This window comes from Dipodomys merriami, unplaced genomic scaffold (genome assembly GCF_024711535.1).
Source record: "Dipodomys merriami isolate MVZ:Mamm:240054 unplaced genomic scaffold, mDipMer1.0.p SCAF_1, whole genome shotgun sequence".
Lineage (NCBI taxonomy): Eukaryota > Metazoa > Chordata > Mammalia > Rodentia > Heteromyidae > Dipodomys > Dipodomys merriami.
The window spans coordinates 52,421,094-52,434,902 of NW_027202270.1; the positions used below are offsets into that span (position 1 = coordinate 52,421,094).

Below are 13,809 nucleotides of genomic sequence, written 5' to 3' on the forward strand. Positions count from 1 at the left end.
TCCATTATTGAGGTATCACTGAATACCAGAAAACATAAAGTAGAATTGATTTTCAAGTTTATAGAAAAGAAAACTCAGAGCAATAATTGACTTGGTTAGTGTCCACTTTAGTTAGTGGATGATGAGAATTCAAAGTTAAAGTATTAATTCTAAGGCTCTTGTCGTTAATTTCAACAAGTGAGTCATTTCTTTAAGTTCTATCCTTTTCAATTCATACTACATACTGTGTAAATAAATCATCTTGAAATAATATTTTATGGTAAATCTTCTCTAATCCGTCTATCTGTCACTTCTAATGCATTCTAAATCTAAAGGCATTCCTTTATGCTTATAACCTTCCTGCCATTAGCTGAATTGTGAAGAGCAAAAGAACAGGATCATTAGGCCAAGCTCACTGAACAGATAACCATCAGAAACCTATTACAAGTTGATGGAGCTATTTCAGTGTTGATCAAAGGAGTTGAACCAGAGGAAGACAAGAGAAGATCAGGTGGGAGATAAGTTGCTGGCATAATAGGTTTCTAAGGTAGAGAAAGGGAAATACATCTAGCCATCATTATAATATTGGCCTGAAGAGACCTGAAGAGGATAATGGTAGTTTTTTATTAATAACTTTTTCATTGTGAAAATGACATACAGAGGGGTTACAATTACATGAGCAATGTAATGAGTACATTTCTTATCAAGCATTGTTGCCTCCTCCTTTGTTTTTCCCCTACCATCCCTGACCTCCCATCTCCACGACTACACTCTCCACCCCCTCACCAAAGTTGTAAAGTTCATTTTTTGACATAGCATCTTGTACATTTCATTGTTGCAATGGGTCCACCTGTATCCCTATTTAAACAATTTGGTTGTTCCCTTCCTGTCCCCAAATTATACCAACATCAAATACAGTGAAAATAGATGCCCCTCAGTAGATGAATGGATCAAGAAAATGCGGTATATATACACAATGGAATTCTATGTCTCCATCAGAAAGAATGACATTGCCCTATTTGTTAGGAAATGGATAGACTTGGAAAAAATTTTATTAAGCATGGCCAAAAGAAACATAGGTCCCATGGTTTCTCTTATTTGCAATAACTAGTATATGTCTGAGACAAGCAGAAAAGGTCATATAAGTTGGTATTAGGTGAAATGAACCCCAAGATTATGACTCAAGTGGTTTTTCTTGCTTGCTATTGTTTCTAACATATTTATAAGATGATTTTTTTGTTGCTTTGTATGTCCCTCCCCCACGATCATGGTAATGTTACATGGGCTTGGAGGACAGAACTATGACTCCTATGTGTGTCATTAGTGCTTAGGACTCTGCCTGTAACAGAGGAGAGCTGCAGTGTGTATTTGTTAAATGAAGGAGGGATGAGGTCAATGGTTAAAAGAGATGGACCAGTAATTACTGGCTGTGAGGAAGGAGGGAAAGGAAAGTGGGTGGTATCCAAGACCTAGAAAAACAATGGGGGAACTCTTGACAGCTCAGGGAAGCTTCAGGGAGCCATTTGGGAAAGAGACCAAGCAGTTTATTCACAGGTTGTTTGAGATGATGTGGGAAAGGCAAGTGAAAGTGATGACGGGCGTCTTGTGACATTAGTGAAGACATAAATAAGCCAGACACACCAAGCTCAGAATATAAAGTGAAGGAGCAGTATTCTGTTACCTTTCTTTTTGGGGGGAATAAGGAGATTTTTGTTATTTTTTTATTTTATTTCATTTTATTTTATGACACCGAGGAGATAAACTAATCAGGACTGCTAAACCCTCCTGAGCATTAAACCAAACCTTGTTTGTTCCAAACTTTTCACACTGTTGGCTCTTTCTGGGGGGGTTGGGGGGTGGAATGACAGTTACTTTGTGACATTCAGAACTCACAGCTGAATAAAAATAATGTCACTAAACTGCATTTCCCACTTCATAGCTTTATTAACTTAAGACAGAACTGCACCTGGCTCCTAAAGTAGCAAGTATGTCCTCCTGTGGTTTGTTTTCATCTGGGTGAATTAACATGACTCACAGCATGTGGTGTCCCACACTGGAAGTTTCTCTGACTTACAGCAAACTTATCTACTACCAGGACTTATAAAACAAATTTTGAATATGTTTGCAATCTTAGATATAATTAACTAATATAGCACAGGGAAACTGGTTTCTCATTTATTAGTCATGGAGAAGGAAAGGTATAATATTACTTAAAATCATAGTTTATATGGGGTGGGTCATAATTAGTGAATAAAATTTTAACAGTACTCAGAATAATTTGACCCTTCACTGATGATTTGGAAGTCAGAGCAAATATCCGTGATGCAGTTATGAGCAATGATATGTGTATATAAATGCTAGTTTATAGTTTTGTCACATGAATAATATCCCATAGTATTTACTATATTAATATTATTAATAATAATATCATCTGAACCAGCAATACTGAATGATTTCTGAATGTATTTTCAGGTTTTATTCTAGCAATGAATTTGAAGGTTACCCTGGAAGAAGAAATATCTATAGGTAATTATTTCAATGCATTCTAGTATTAATAGATAAACTGAAGATAGATGAGAGATAGATAGCTAGACAGATAATTTGAGTAAAAATACTTCATCACCAGTGGTATATGTGGAATGATTTTTAAGGTAAAAAGATAATAAAATCATTTATAAATTAAGGGAAAACACCCAGAGACTGTTGTATATTATTATGTCAGTATAAAAACAATAAAACATTTCAGTCTTTAGCTAATTCAAAATATTTGTTTTCAAAGGAAGAAACAGGACATTTTATGTTGATTTAAATGCTAAATATAAATTATATGCTACTAAACACTCCAGCAAAATATTAGTGTAATTTAGTACTTACTTATTCCAAGCATTGTTTTTACTCCTATAACATGAGACTTCTTTTGCTATGAATTACTTTGGAATAAGCCAGCTCTACTTTTACTAATGTGTAAATTCACTCTAGTTGGCATCTTGATGACTAGGGTGGTGCCATCCATGCTTCTTTCTGGATGTGGTACTAGAAAGATGTACTGATACTACTGATACTATCAGTTACCACAAGCTGAGAGTATACTATGTGCCAAGGACTTTTAGATTACAATCTATAATTTTGTTTAATGTCCATGAATCAGGTGCTCTATATTGCAGTTGGAATCTCTATGTGAACATGCTGACCTCTGAGTCCTCACTGTCAACTCCTTTTCTAACAATTTCCAAGACCGCACTGAAATATAAATATGAAAATCAACCATAATGAAGGCAAGAAGAAATTTTCCCTCTGCCATATTCCCTGCTCCCTCTGGAATCATGCTCTTCATTTATTCATGACACTTAGCATGAACTCAGAGGTACCACAGGCAACCCTGAGAGCCACAGGAGGATTCTAACCCTGCCTTGTACCACCCTGACACAACACCATTCAGACTCCTTGAATTGGATTCTGATTAAGATTCTGATTCTAAAGAGTCTTGGCAAAAGGCCAAGCACTAATCACTCTATTCAGAAGAGATGCAGAGGATCCTACTGCAGTGAGTTAGGAACCACGGTAAAAGATGCAGGTTGGCCTATAGAGGTATGTAAGGAAACAGCATTCCAAGATTCAGGTCCCATGTACCCACAGGGAAAGAATGGGAGGTATAGGAAGCAAACAGAATGTGACTTCTTATTTCCGTTTTGCTTAGTGCTGAATCCTCTTCTAGATAGAAATAAGAACAGGGACTTCTTTCTTGGTGATATTGCCAGATTTTCTTTACGTGTTTTGCTGTAGAGTAGAGAAAGAGACCGGAAGATGAAGAGCTATGGATTCCAATCTATTTACCAAATGTAAGAGATTAATGATTATGAAAAGTAACTACTTCATTTCTGTTGGAAGCATTAGATCTTTCTCCCACTTTAGGAAAACTGCAGAGGGCTTCTCTCTCAAAACTTATGCCTCCTCAGGCAAAAAAAAAAAAAAAAAAAGATCAAAAAATCAAGCTACATCAAAATACAGTGATTCCTCTTTACTTTAAATGATATTGGCAACAGAAAAATAGAGTGGGTTTGATGTCAATATGTAAATTAGTCACTTTACATGGAGTAGTACATTTTGATAAATACAATCTCAAAATTTCAGCTTAGTTTTATTTTCATTTCCCTCTAGAATTAGCATTGGAAGCTCTCCTCCGAGTAAGAAGTGTGTTACTTGCCATCTAAGGAAAGAAAGGTGCCAATATTACACAGCAAGTTTCAGCGACTACGCCAAGTACTATGCACTCATCTGCTACGGTAGGTGATGGACCTAATGTAAGTATTACCCTCCCCCTTCCATTGTCATCATTTGGTCTCTATCATATGTTCAGTTCTGAGGTATAAGTGATTGAACATTGGTTATATGTGAGGATCTTATCTCACACTTCAGGGGAAAATAATGACAGGAAATAGGAAGGAATAATCCCTACTTCTTTGCCTTTAGGGAAACAGAGAATGACTTGCCAGAGGTGTGTATAGCTGATAATTATCTCTGACTTAAGCCAGAGTCATTTGCTTTTAAGTCCATGTTCTGAACTACCACGTTCCATAACACCATGGCATGGCATACAGACGCAATAGACCAGCTGTGCGGAGTGAAGTAACATCATAAACAGAATCACTTTCCCTGTTAAAATGGTTGGACTTTGGCCTCATTTGCTAGAGAAATGTCACTTCCTTAGAGCCAGTGGAAAGAACAATGGCTTAGAAACCTGAAGCATCTCCCTTAAAGCCAATCTTTGCTCCAACTCTAGTTTAAATAAGGATAGAAAGTGAGCCTTTTCCATTCATTCAGTGTGTCCTTCTCAATTTGGAAAATATCTTAACTAATTCATTAAACACACACACACACACACACACACACACACACACACACACACACACACACACCTAGGTAGTTAAATATATATGACATTGCATTTCGTAGTTGTTTAGGCATATGTACAGTTTATGAATAAGTGCTACCCAAATAATGTTTTTTAGTGTACAAAATGCTTTCCTTAATACTTGTCAGGAAAACACAGTCTAAGACCACACTACAGATTAAAGAAATATCTAAGGTTCTTAGTACTTATCATGGGGATTTAAGAAGTAAGTTTAAAAATTTTCTAGCAGGACACTGGTTGCTCACACCTGTAATCCTATCTACTCAGGAGGCTGAGATCTGAGGATTGAGGTTTGAAGCCAGTCCAGGCAGGAAAGTACACAAAACATATCTCCAATTAACTACCAGAAAACTAGAAGTGGTACTGTGGCTCAAAGTGGCAGAACACTAGCCTTGAGCTAAAGAGCTTAAGGACAGAGCCCAGGCCTCTGAGTTCAAGCCCCATGACTGACAGCAAACAAACAAACAAACAAACAAAAACTAAAACTCTAATGGCTTGACCATTGCCTCTTCCTTCTAACCTATGCCCGTTTAGGGTGGAGCATTGCAGGAGGTCTGACAAAATGTAAGTCATCTCTCATATTTCTGATGTTAATTGCATTGATCAGGTAGAGGGCTTTAGAGAAAAAATGAAATCTTTGACAGATCCTTGCTTTATGGCAAAGGCCTCAGAATGAAGGCGAACTTTACATGCCACCTCCCTCAATCAGCCACCTGGCCTGAGATTTGTGCTGCTTGACTCTATGGACATGAATAAGCATTGTAACCCAAATACTTCCTTCAAGATGGCACAAGACGTCAGTTTGAAATAACATTTCCATAAAAATGTTTGGTCAGTGGCATCTTTGAAATGTCAAGAGATTGTTGTGCATGGCCATATGTGCTAATTGTGATTATGGCATTTAAAGATACACATTAAATGTCCCTCTCAAGTTACACACCACATTTTCAACCCAAGCTCTGTATTTATGCAACATGTATTGAAAGCTGACATGCTGGAAACATTGCATCATTGAAATTATCAAACCAAGTCATATGTTGATTTTTCTCTTATAGAAGGTAGGGGCTGTTTTCTCCTAATGTTTGTATTCATAACACCAAGTAGAATATCTAATGTATTATAGACTTCTACTGTCTCCAGGATAAATGTAAACATTACAGGGTATCAAAGCAGTGCTGGACTTTGGCAAAGCCTTGGAAGAAATGTGATCTCTGTTGATATATCCTCCGATAAAGATATCAGTGTCACTAAGCTGACATACATCCCTCTGTAGTGACATACACGTTGCATTTGAATAACACTTGAACCATTTGAGAAAACATTCATTTTCTATCATGTTGTCCTAAAATCTACATGAGACTAAGAGCCTTCTGAAGATATAAGGAATCCAAGACTTAGTTCTCATCAAAAGTTGGTGGAAGAGTCCTTTCTAGAATTTGAATCGCCTGACTTTTCCACCACTCACTCTTCCTTGGCAGTATGGTAATTTCCCATTTAGCAAAAAATATACTGTGTGGGAAGCATCACATCGTCTGGTGTTTTTGAAGCTCCAGTAAAATGAGTCACTGCGCCATCATAGGAAAAACCTTGAAATCTTTCCCTTTAGGATGAAGAGTAAAGCCTTATTATGTAACTTCAAACTCTCTAACGAGATACTAAGTCCTTGATATCAGGATTTGGACAGGTAAAATCATGCTGATGGTTCTGCTAAGACAAGAACAATTCAAAGTAGGAATTCTAGGTTTAAAGGGGATTGTTGAGAACCACATCTTCCAGGGTCTATGTCAAGAGCCACCAGTCATTAGTTTGTCTCAAAGTTGAAGCAACAACAGACATACAAGTTTTTATTAAAAGAACCACATATCCATACAAATCCCACAAGATAAATGCTGATAGAGTGAAATCTGGAGATTTTGATCCACATCTCATTCCATGGCCCAATATGGAATATGTTGGGCTGTCCCTTTTACGAATGTTGAAAAAATACTGACTCAAATGAAAATTTCTACATTCCCATCCCCTAACATTCTTAGACTCCAAAGAACTGTTGATTTTTGTAAAAGCCCAATAACATCCCCTTTCTTCTTTCCCAAGTTAGACAGAATTTAGGTAAGAAATCCAAGCCTTAGCTTTATCATTTGTAAGGCCCGCTTAAAAATTTGACTGAAAGGTGTTTGAATCCCTTACATTGTCCCTGAAATTGCAGTTAGACAAATTTGAGTACAATTGTGAAGCTACAGGGCTCCCCCATGGGGCTTGGCACTGATGTGCTTCCGGCTCTGAGGAATAAATCCAAAGCATGTTCTCTGTGGCAAGAAGCTGCCAGGCGCAAGCCAGAAGGAACTATTTCTTCTCAGAGTGTATCAGAAAAATCATCTGTCCTCTGATTTGCTTGGAGCCAATAGCTGTATTCTAATGGCTCTCCCTCCACAGAGAAGGAAACATTGTGATGGTGAGACCAAGCAAAACCTCTATATACACTGCTTCTCAACTTGTTGATTGCCTGATCAAATCTATTCTTTAGTATGTTCAAATAAGTGGTGATTTGTGTTAATTATTTGTGAATCTGTGCACAGAGAAGCTGAATTCCATGGTGAAATACACAGGGGACATTGATGTGCCAACCAGACTGCTATCTCTAGGACTGACTCATTATTCCAGTGGCTGAGGATGCTGGCACTTGGCAGCTTATAGCTGTGTCTCCCTCTGGAGATTGTTCTAGATTTTGTCCATGTCCAGTGACTGTGCCACACACTGGGAATGAAAGCTTTTCAATGGGCCCACTGGCACAACTCTGCAGCCCATCTAGCTTCAGAGCTCCCTGAGGGATTGACTTGAACATGTGACAGTGCTGAAATTCACCTTCTTTCCTGCCCATTCTTCCTCCTCTAACCCAACAAATATGAGTCTTGGTACCCTCCCTTCGTCCTCCTTTAAACTCCTGGTCCACAAACCTTCTGTCTGTTTCTTAGGGAACATGATCCTATCCAAAATATTTCAAAAAGGTATTTATTCCATATCAATTACTGCATACAATACATCCCCCCCAAAAAAGATGCTATATTTTACCCACCAGAATAAGCTGAACATTAAACCAAAAAGCCAGAATGAAAAGACAATCCAGATAGGTAATTTGATAATAAAAACACAAAAATATGGCCTTCTGAGAAGGCCATTTGCCAGAGCAGCTTCTGACGTTTCTTGGTGTAAACAGACTTAATTATTCAGCATCCTCATTGAAAAGTGTAAAGGAAAAGCTTCTCTTGCATCTGTTCTTTGATTGGGCTCTGGTCTCCTGTGTGGTTTAAATGTAATTTAAATAATGGTGGTTACTTCTCTATGGGAAAATAATACTACAGAATTAAAGATGTACTTGGATTTGGCACCACAAATATTAGTAGCAAGCCTTGTTGAAACTGTTGTTTTAACCCCAAACTATGTTTTTGCTTTCATCGTGTGCTCAGGTCCAGGCCTCCCCATTTCTACCCTCCATGATGGCCGCACTGATCAAGGTATTCTCTTTTGTCTGCTTGTATTGTCTAAAAGCACCTTAAATGTTCTGTAATGCTCCACTAGAAAGTATAGGACAGTTGTCCCACACTGAATACAAGAATCGTGGCGCAATCCTGTTATCACACAAGATTGTTGTTGTTGTTGTTATTATTATTATTTTTACACAGATTTGGATGTCAGCCCTGATCATATAAAATTTAAGGATTATTTATAGCCAAAATCTTGTCTAACACAGATGATTAAATTATAGGGATTAATTCTAACTTTCCCAACTTTCCCTAATTAAAAGCATAGAACATAAGAATTGAAAAGATGCCACATATTATTCAGTATATTTTTTCTCCCACACCCTCCTTCCCCCCTAAAAACTCTGTTTGGGGCAGAAGCTTTTGTTTATTTATTTTGGTCAAGGTATAACTTTTCCAGTTCAGATCAGAACAGGGAGTGGCTATCTTGCCAGCTATCTTTTCTTTAACAATTGTATCACTTTATTGTCATATGTGGGAGCCAGGAAATTTGGAAGCTCTGTTCATTTTCAACTGCTATGAAGGCTGTCCTCCTCTACCCTGAATTTGTGATATAAGTTTAAAATGGTTCACAGCTCAAAGACGACCATGTTTGCTCTCAACAGAGCATCATTGCTCTCTTCTTCTGATGGTTCTCCAACATCTTCTGATTTATTCTTAAGCAGAACTATAAGAGTTGAGTTGTTGGAGAACAAGGGTACTGTAGGACAAGCAGATACCACTTCCTTCAGCACTCTTGCCTGCAATTTTGGACAGCTTCGGTGACAAGTTGGGATTCTGCTATGGGATTAATTTTTGTGTCAGCTCAATGGCTCAAAAATAGGTGAAAATAAGAGGAAAAAAAATCAACCCAGGAGCTCTGTGCAGCTCTTCATGTGGGACTTTGAATTTAGTTTTAGTTTTAAGATAGCTTCAATCTTGTGTCTAATAATTCAAAGAATAGCAGGTTATAATATATTATTTGGCTCATCCCAACGTTCACTGAGAAGAGTCTTAAAGCAGTACTGCCTTCAAGCCCACCTAAAGTTGTTTTAATGGACATCACCATAAAAACAATTCCCATTTTATAATGACTATGATAAACAAGTCAGCTTCCTTATTTCCCCTAACAAAATAAAGAAATGTATCTATAACATAGAATTTTCCTTAATGTCCTTGTTCTATTCCTGGCTTTTTCTAATCTCTGTACTGCTCTGAAGTATTATGCCACTCTTCATGTACATCAGATGTATTTTTATATTTTCTAAATCAAGAAACATAATTCAAATTCTTCTAGAGCACAGTTCTGGAAACTTGTCTAATGGTGAAATTCTTCAGATACAATTATCACAAATACAGATTCTCAGGCCAGGTATTCCAATCCATTAGATCTTGGATTGTGCCGGACCATCCGTACTTTTCATAATGCCCAACTTCTATTTATAGCAGATGCTGTGTCTTTTATTTATGGTTTATCTATCTACTTTCTATTGCATTTGGAACCAGTAATTTTCATTCAACAAATATTTATTGGGTGCTTACCAAATTAAGCCAGATACTGTGCTAGGTATTAGCTATATAAAATAATAGATAATGGGTTAATCTTCCTCAAGATTATGGATCAGCCAGGAAATAATGGGCAGTCAGTAGAAGATAAATTTCTAAGATGGGGAAATAGAGAAAACTTGAACACACATAAGCAGATAACCTCATCTGTTCTTTAATTTGACTTAGGAAATGATAGCTATATAAACCTGAGATTCTTAAATAGGATAAAGAGATTGCTACTGTTGGAGTGGTTCAAGTGAATTGATATCTATGCTTTTACTAAAAGAGAGATTGACTCACTGTGGGGAGAAAGCCTTTGAGGAGAAAATGATTCTTTTTTCATGTTGAGATTTCCTGCAGTGGCATGACTTCAGGTCAGATGTCAAAGCATCAGTTTGTACTGAAGATGATCATCAAGAAGTCATTCATTTATGGAACAGATGATGTCTAAGGCCTTGAAAGAATAAAATCAGCAGTGGGAATAATGAGGATAAATGAGTTAGTGGAAAGTGAGCGTACAACAAAATGCTGTGAGTCATCAACATTAAAGAAATGTGCATGTGTGCACGGGTGTGTGTGCCCATGCACACACACACACACACACACACACACACACACACACACACACACACACACAAAATGAGTCTGTGAAGGAAACCAAGAAGGAACAATTTGGTGTTGTGAAAAGCAGAGCTGTAGGGACCTCAAGAACAAGGAGTACACAGCTCTATTCAATGCTGTAGGAAGTAAAGAAAGTCCTGCTATAAAACAATGGCTTTAGCAAGAAGTAGATTAACCTTCTTTGGTGGAGGAGTGAAGGTACAAGCCAGATTGAAGTGAGGTTAGGCATGCATAAACAATAAGCAAAAAGTATTTTTACTTAATACTACAGTGTTTTCAGTGAGTCTTACTGTGACAGGAGAAAGGGAGAGATATGATGATGACTGTGATCTAATAATGGGATTTTCTTTTGTTTTTGAAAGATGATACATATTTGGGTACAGTTAAGCTGGTGAAAAAATTTAGTAGACCTAAGTCAAGGAATGAGATGCCTGAAATGTTGGGGAAGGATGGAGATGCAAAGAGGTCAATTATGTATGGTGGAATTGAAAAAGTATTGGGATATTTGTATGAAAGTTTATAGGCACTTCTACAGACATTATAATGGTTTTGCTTTCTTGCAAAGATGAAGTGCATTTGGAAATTGGAGTTGTTCTTCAACTAGATTCTGTGGAAACCCAGAAGAGTTGGCATTTGACATGGAGAGTTCAGTTGAGGTTGAGTTGCTTTGGGCACAGAAGGTTCTCATTAAAATTAACTTACTGAATGAATGACCTCATTCGTCCGCTTTCCCACAGAATCTTTACATAATGTAGCTAATGAGCAAAACAGCATTAAACTAACATCAAAATGAGATCTTCCACTCATACAACTTAACTTCATTTTAATAGAGTCTACAAATACATATATAGCACATACTGTATGTCGTATAGAAGGAATTCAGTGAGCTGGGTACTCGTGAACAATGAGTGAGAAACAGTGAAGATTCTAGTCTGGGTTATATCACCCTTTACAGGTACTAGGCTTTTATTTCATATTTTTAACTTCATGACCAAGTGATTTTATTTCTTAATTTTATTATATGATATTTTAGTTTTTAAAATTAATTTTATTGTCAAGGCAAAGTAGAGATGGATTACAGTTCCATACATAAGGTAGTGAGTATGTAGGCTTTTTAAAGAAAGTCCCATAGGGAAGGGCAGTGTGACTTCTCACCCTCACTCTCGACACATTAAATCCCACTGAGGTTTGAAGAGATAAATAAATATCTCTCTAAAAATAGCCATCAATCAAGTATTCTAGGTGATGGCTCCACATATTATTTCCTTTATTTAGACAGCTCCACTTAGAATTTATACAAGGAAAGCAAAGAGCTGGCTCTATTTAGAATTGTCTATCCATTATTTATATGCTTGTTGTTTTTTGTTTTAACTCCTAAGGTGTTGCAGATAGCTCTTTCTTAATAGATTACCCAAACCTAATATGAAATTTATTATGCATCATATATAAACCATACTCCCAACATCCATACTTGTGCTAAGATTAAATATAACACACTGGAGCAAAATGCCATGAATAGATGAAAACTGAGAGTCACAGCGAAGTGGCTTGGCAAACTTAGTGTTGTCGCAAGTCTCCAGTTCACTGCATCCAAAGACCACTTCCTTTCAAAAAGACAAACATGAAGACCTCAGAATTTCCTTTGTGGCAATCACCATATCTCACAAGTAATCTTTAATAAAACAAAGCTACAAGTCTTTATTTTATTTTATTTTTTTTGGGTCCGGTCGTGGGGCCTGAACTCTGGGCCTGGACGCTGTCCCTCAGCTCTTCAGCGCAAGGCTAGCGCTCTACCACTTGAGCCACAGCGCCACTTCCGGCTTTTTTCTTTTTGCATGCCTCAGGCATGCAAGGCAAGCACTCTACCACTGAGCCACCTTCTCAGCCCAAGTCTTCATTATTATATGTTATATGAATGACTAACTTTTTACTTAAAGATCCTGGTATCAATCCCAGTTCAAAATAAAGCTTTTTTTTTTTTTAAATGAAACTTTCTTGCTAAAAACACATATGCAAGTATTACCAACCTATAGCATTCAGGAAATCAATGGATTAATTTATTTCAAATATGAAAAGAAAAACTAATCTCAAGTGTAAACATCAGATTTTAGAAGATTTGGTAAGGTATAATACAGAAAAATAGCATGGCATATACAGGCAGACAAACACATACACACATTTGTCGTTGATTTTACTGGAATACATAATAATCTTGTGAAAATGGATTTGAAGGAGTTGTATACCCAATTATTCAATTGAAGAAACTAGAATTGCCTATATTAATCAGCTACAACAATAAAAGGTTAAGAAATGAATATAGACTCACAGAAATAATATTTCACTTCATATACTGAAATTTTAAAAAGTTGTATAACTGCACAATTGATTGATATAAAATTGAGTGCTTAGCAATCTAGAACTTCCTATCTGCTACTTATTATATATATATATATATATATATATATATATATATATATATATAATAAAAGAAATGTCATCCCTCAGGTCATGGCTTTAAATTGAAAAAAAAAATTGTTGGAGAACAGAAAGTGTGATCATATTAACAGTCTTGTTTCTGGGATTCTGCTCAAAACATCAGAAATGTTTGACGGCTTAAAGGATCCGTTTAGGAGACAGTGATTGAAATGTGATGTCCATAATGAATGTTTACTGGTGCTAAAGGCTAGGTTAAAACTGTTGGTTAATATGATATACTTGAGGGAGGCCTTAGGCCAAGAGACTTTCAGAGTGAAATTCTTTATGGGAATATTATTAATTAAAATGAACATTTTTTTTTAAGAAATTAAGATCCTGGAAGAAAACAAGGAATTGGAAAATGCTTTGAAAAATGTCCAGCTGCCTAAAGAAGAAATTAAAAAACTTGAAGTGGATGAAATTAGTAAGATCTTTTAAAAACTTCTCAGCCATAAGTGTGAAGCTGAGCACTCCTTTTGCTTTAAAAAATTACAGAGTAAATGTGATAGTTCAAACCTTGTGATATATTATAGGCTCTTATTTAAAATATTCATATTCTTACTGCAACAATATTGAATTTAGCTAAACATTTTAATATGATTGTGAACATGGCTGAGCTTAAACTTTTTCATAGCTTTCTTTTAACACTGACATTTTAAAAAAGATCTTGTCTAATTTTAATTTCAGAGTATGTGCTTGTAGAACAACCAGTAATTCAAGATTTCTAGCCACTTGTAAATTAAATATAAAATTTGT

The 13,809-nt window shown here is 36.5% G+C and overlaps 1 protein-coding gene across 1 annotated transcript in view; it reads left to right on the forward strand.

Moving 5' to 3' along the window:
* Fap (fibroblast activation protein alpha) overlaps positions 1 to 13,809 on the forward strand; it is a 69,588-nt gene that overhangs the window by 37,018 nt on the left and 18,761 nt on the right. Inside the window, exons 13-16 of the mRNA XM_070034993.1 lie at positions 2,452 to 2,505; positions 4,138 to 4,262; positions 8,356 to 8,403; positions 13,379 to 13,477. Coding sequence (XP_069891094.1) covers positions 2,452 to 2,505; positions 4,138 to 4,262; positions 8,356 to 8,403; positions 13,379 to 13,477 — 326 coding nt within the window. The remainder of the gene's footprint in view (positions 1 to 2,451; positions 2,506 to 4,137; positions 4,263 to 8,355; positions 8,404 to 13,378; positions 13,478 to 13,809) is intronic.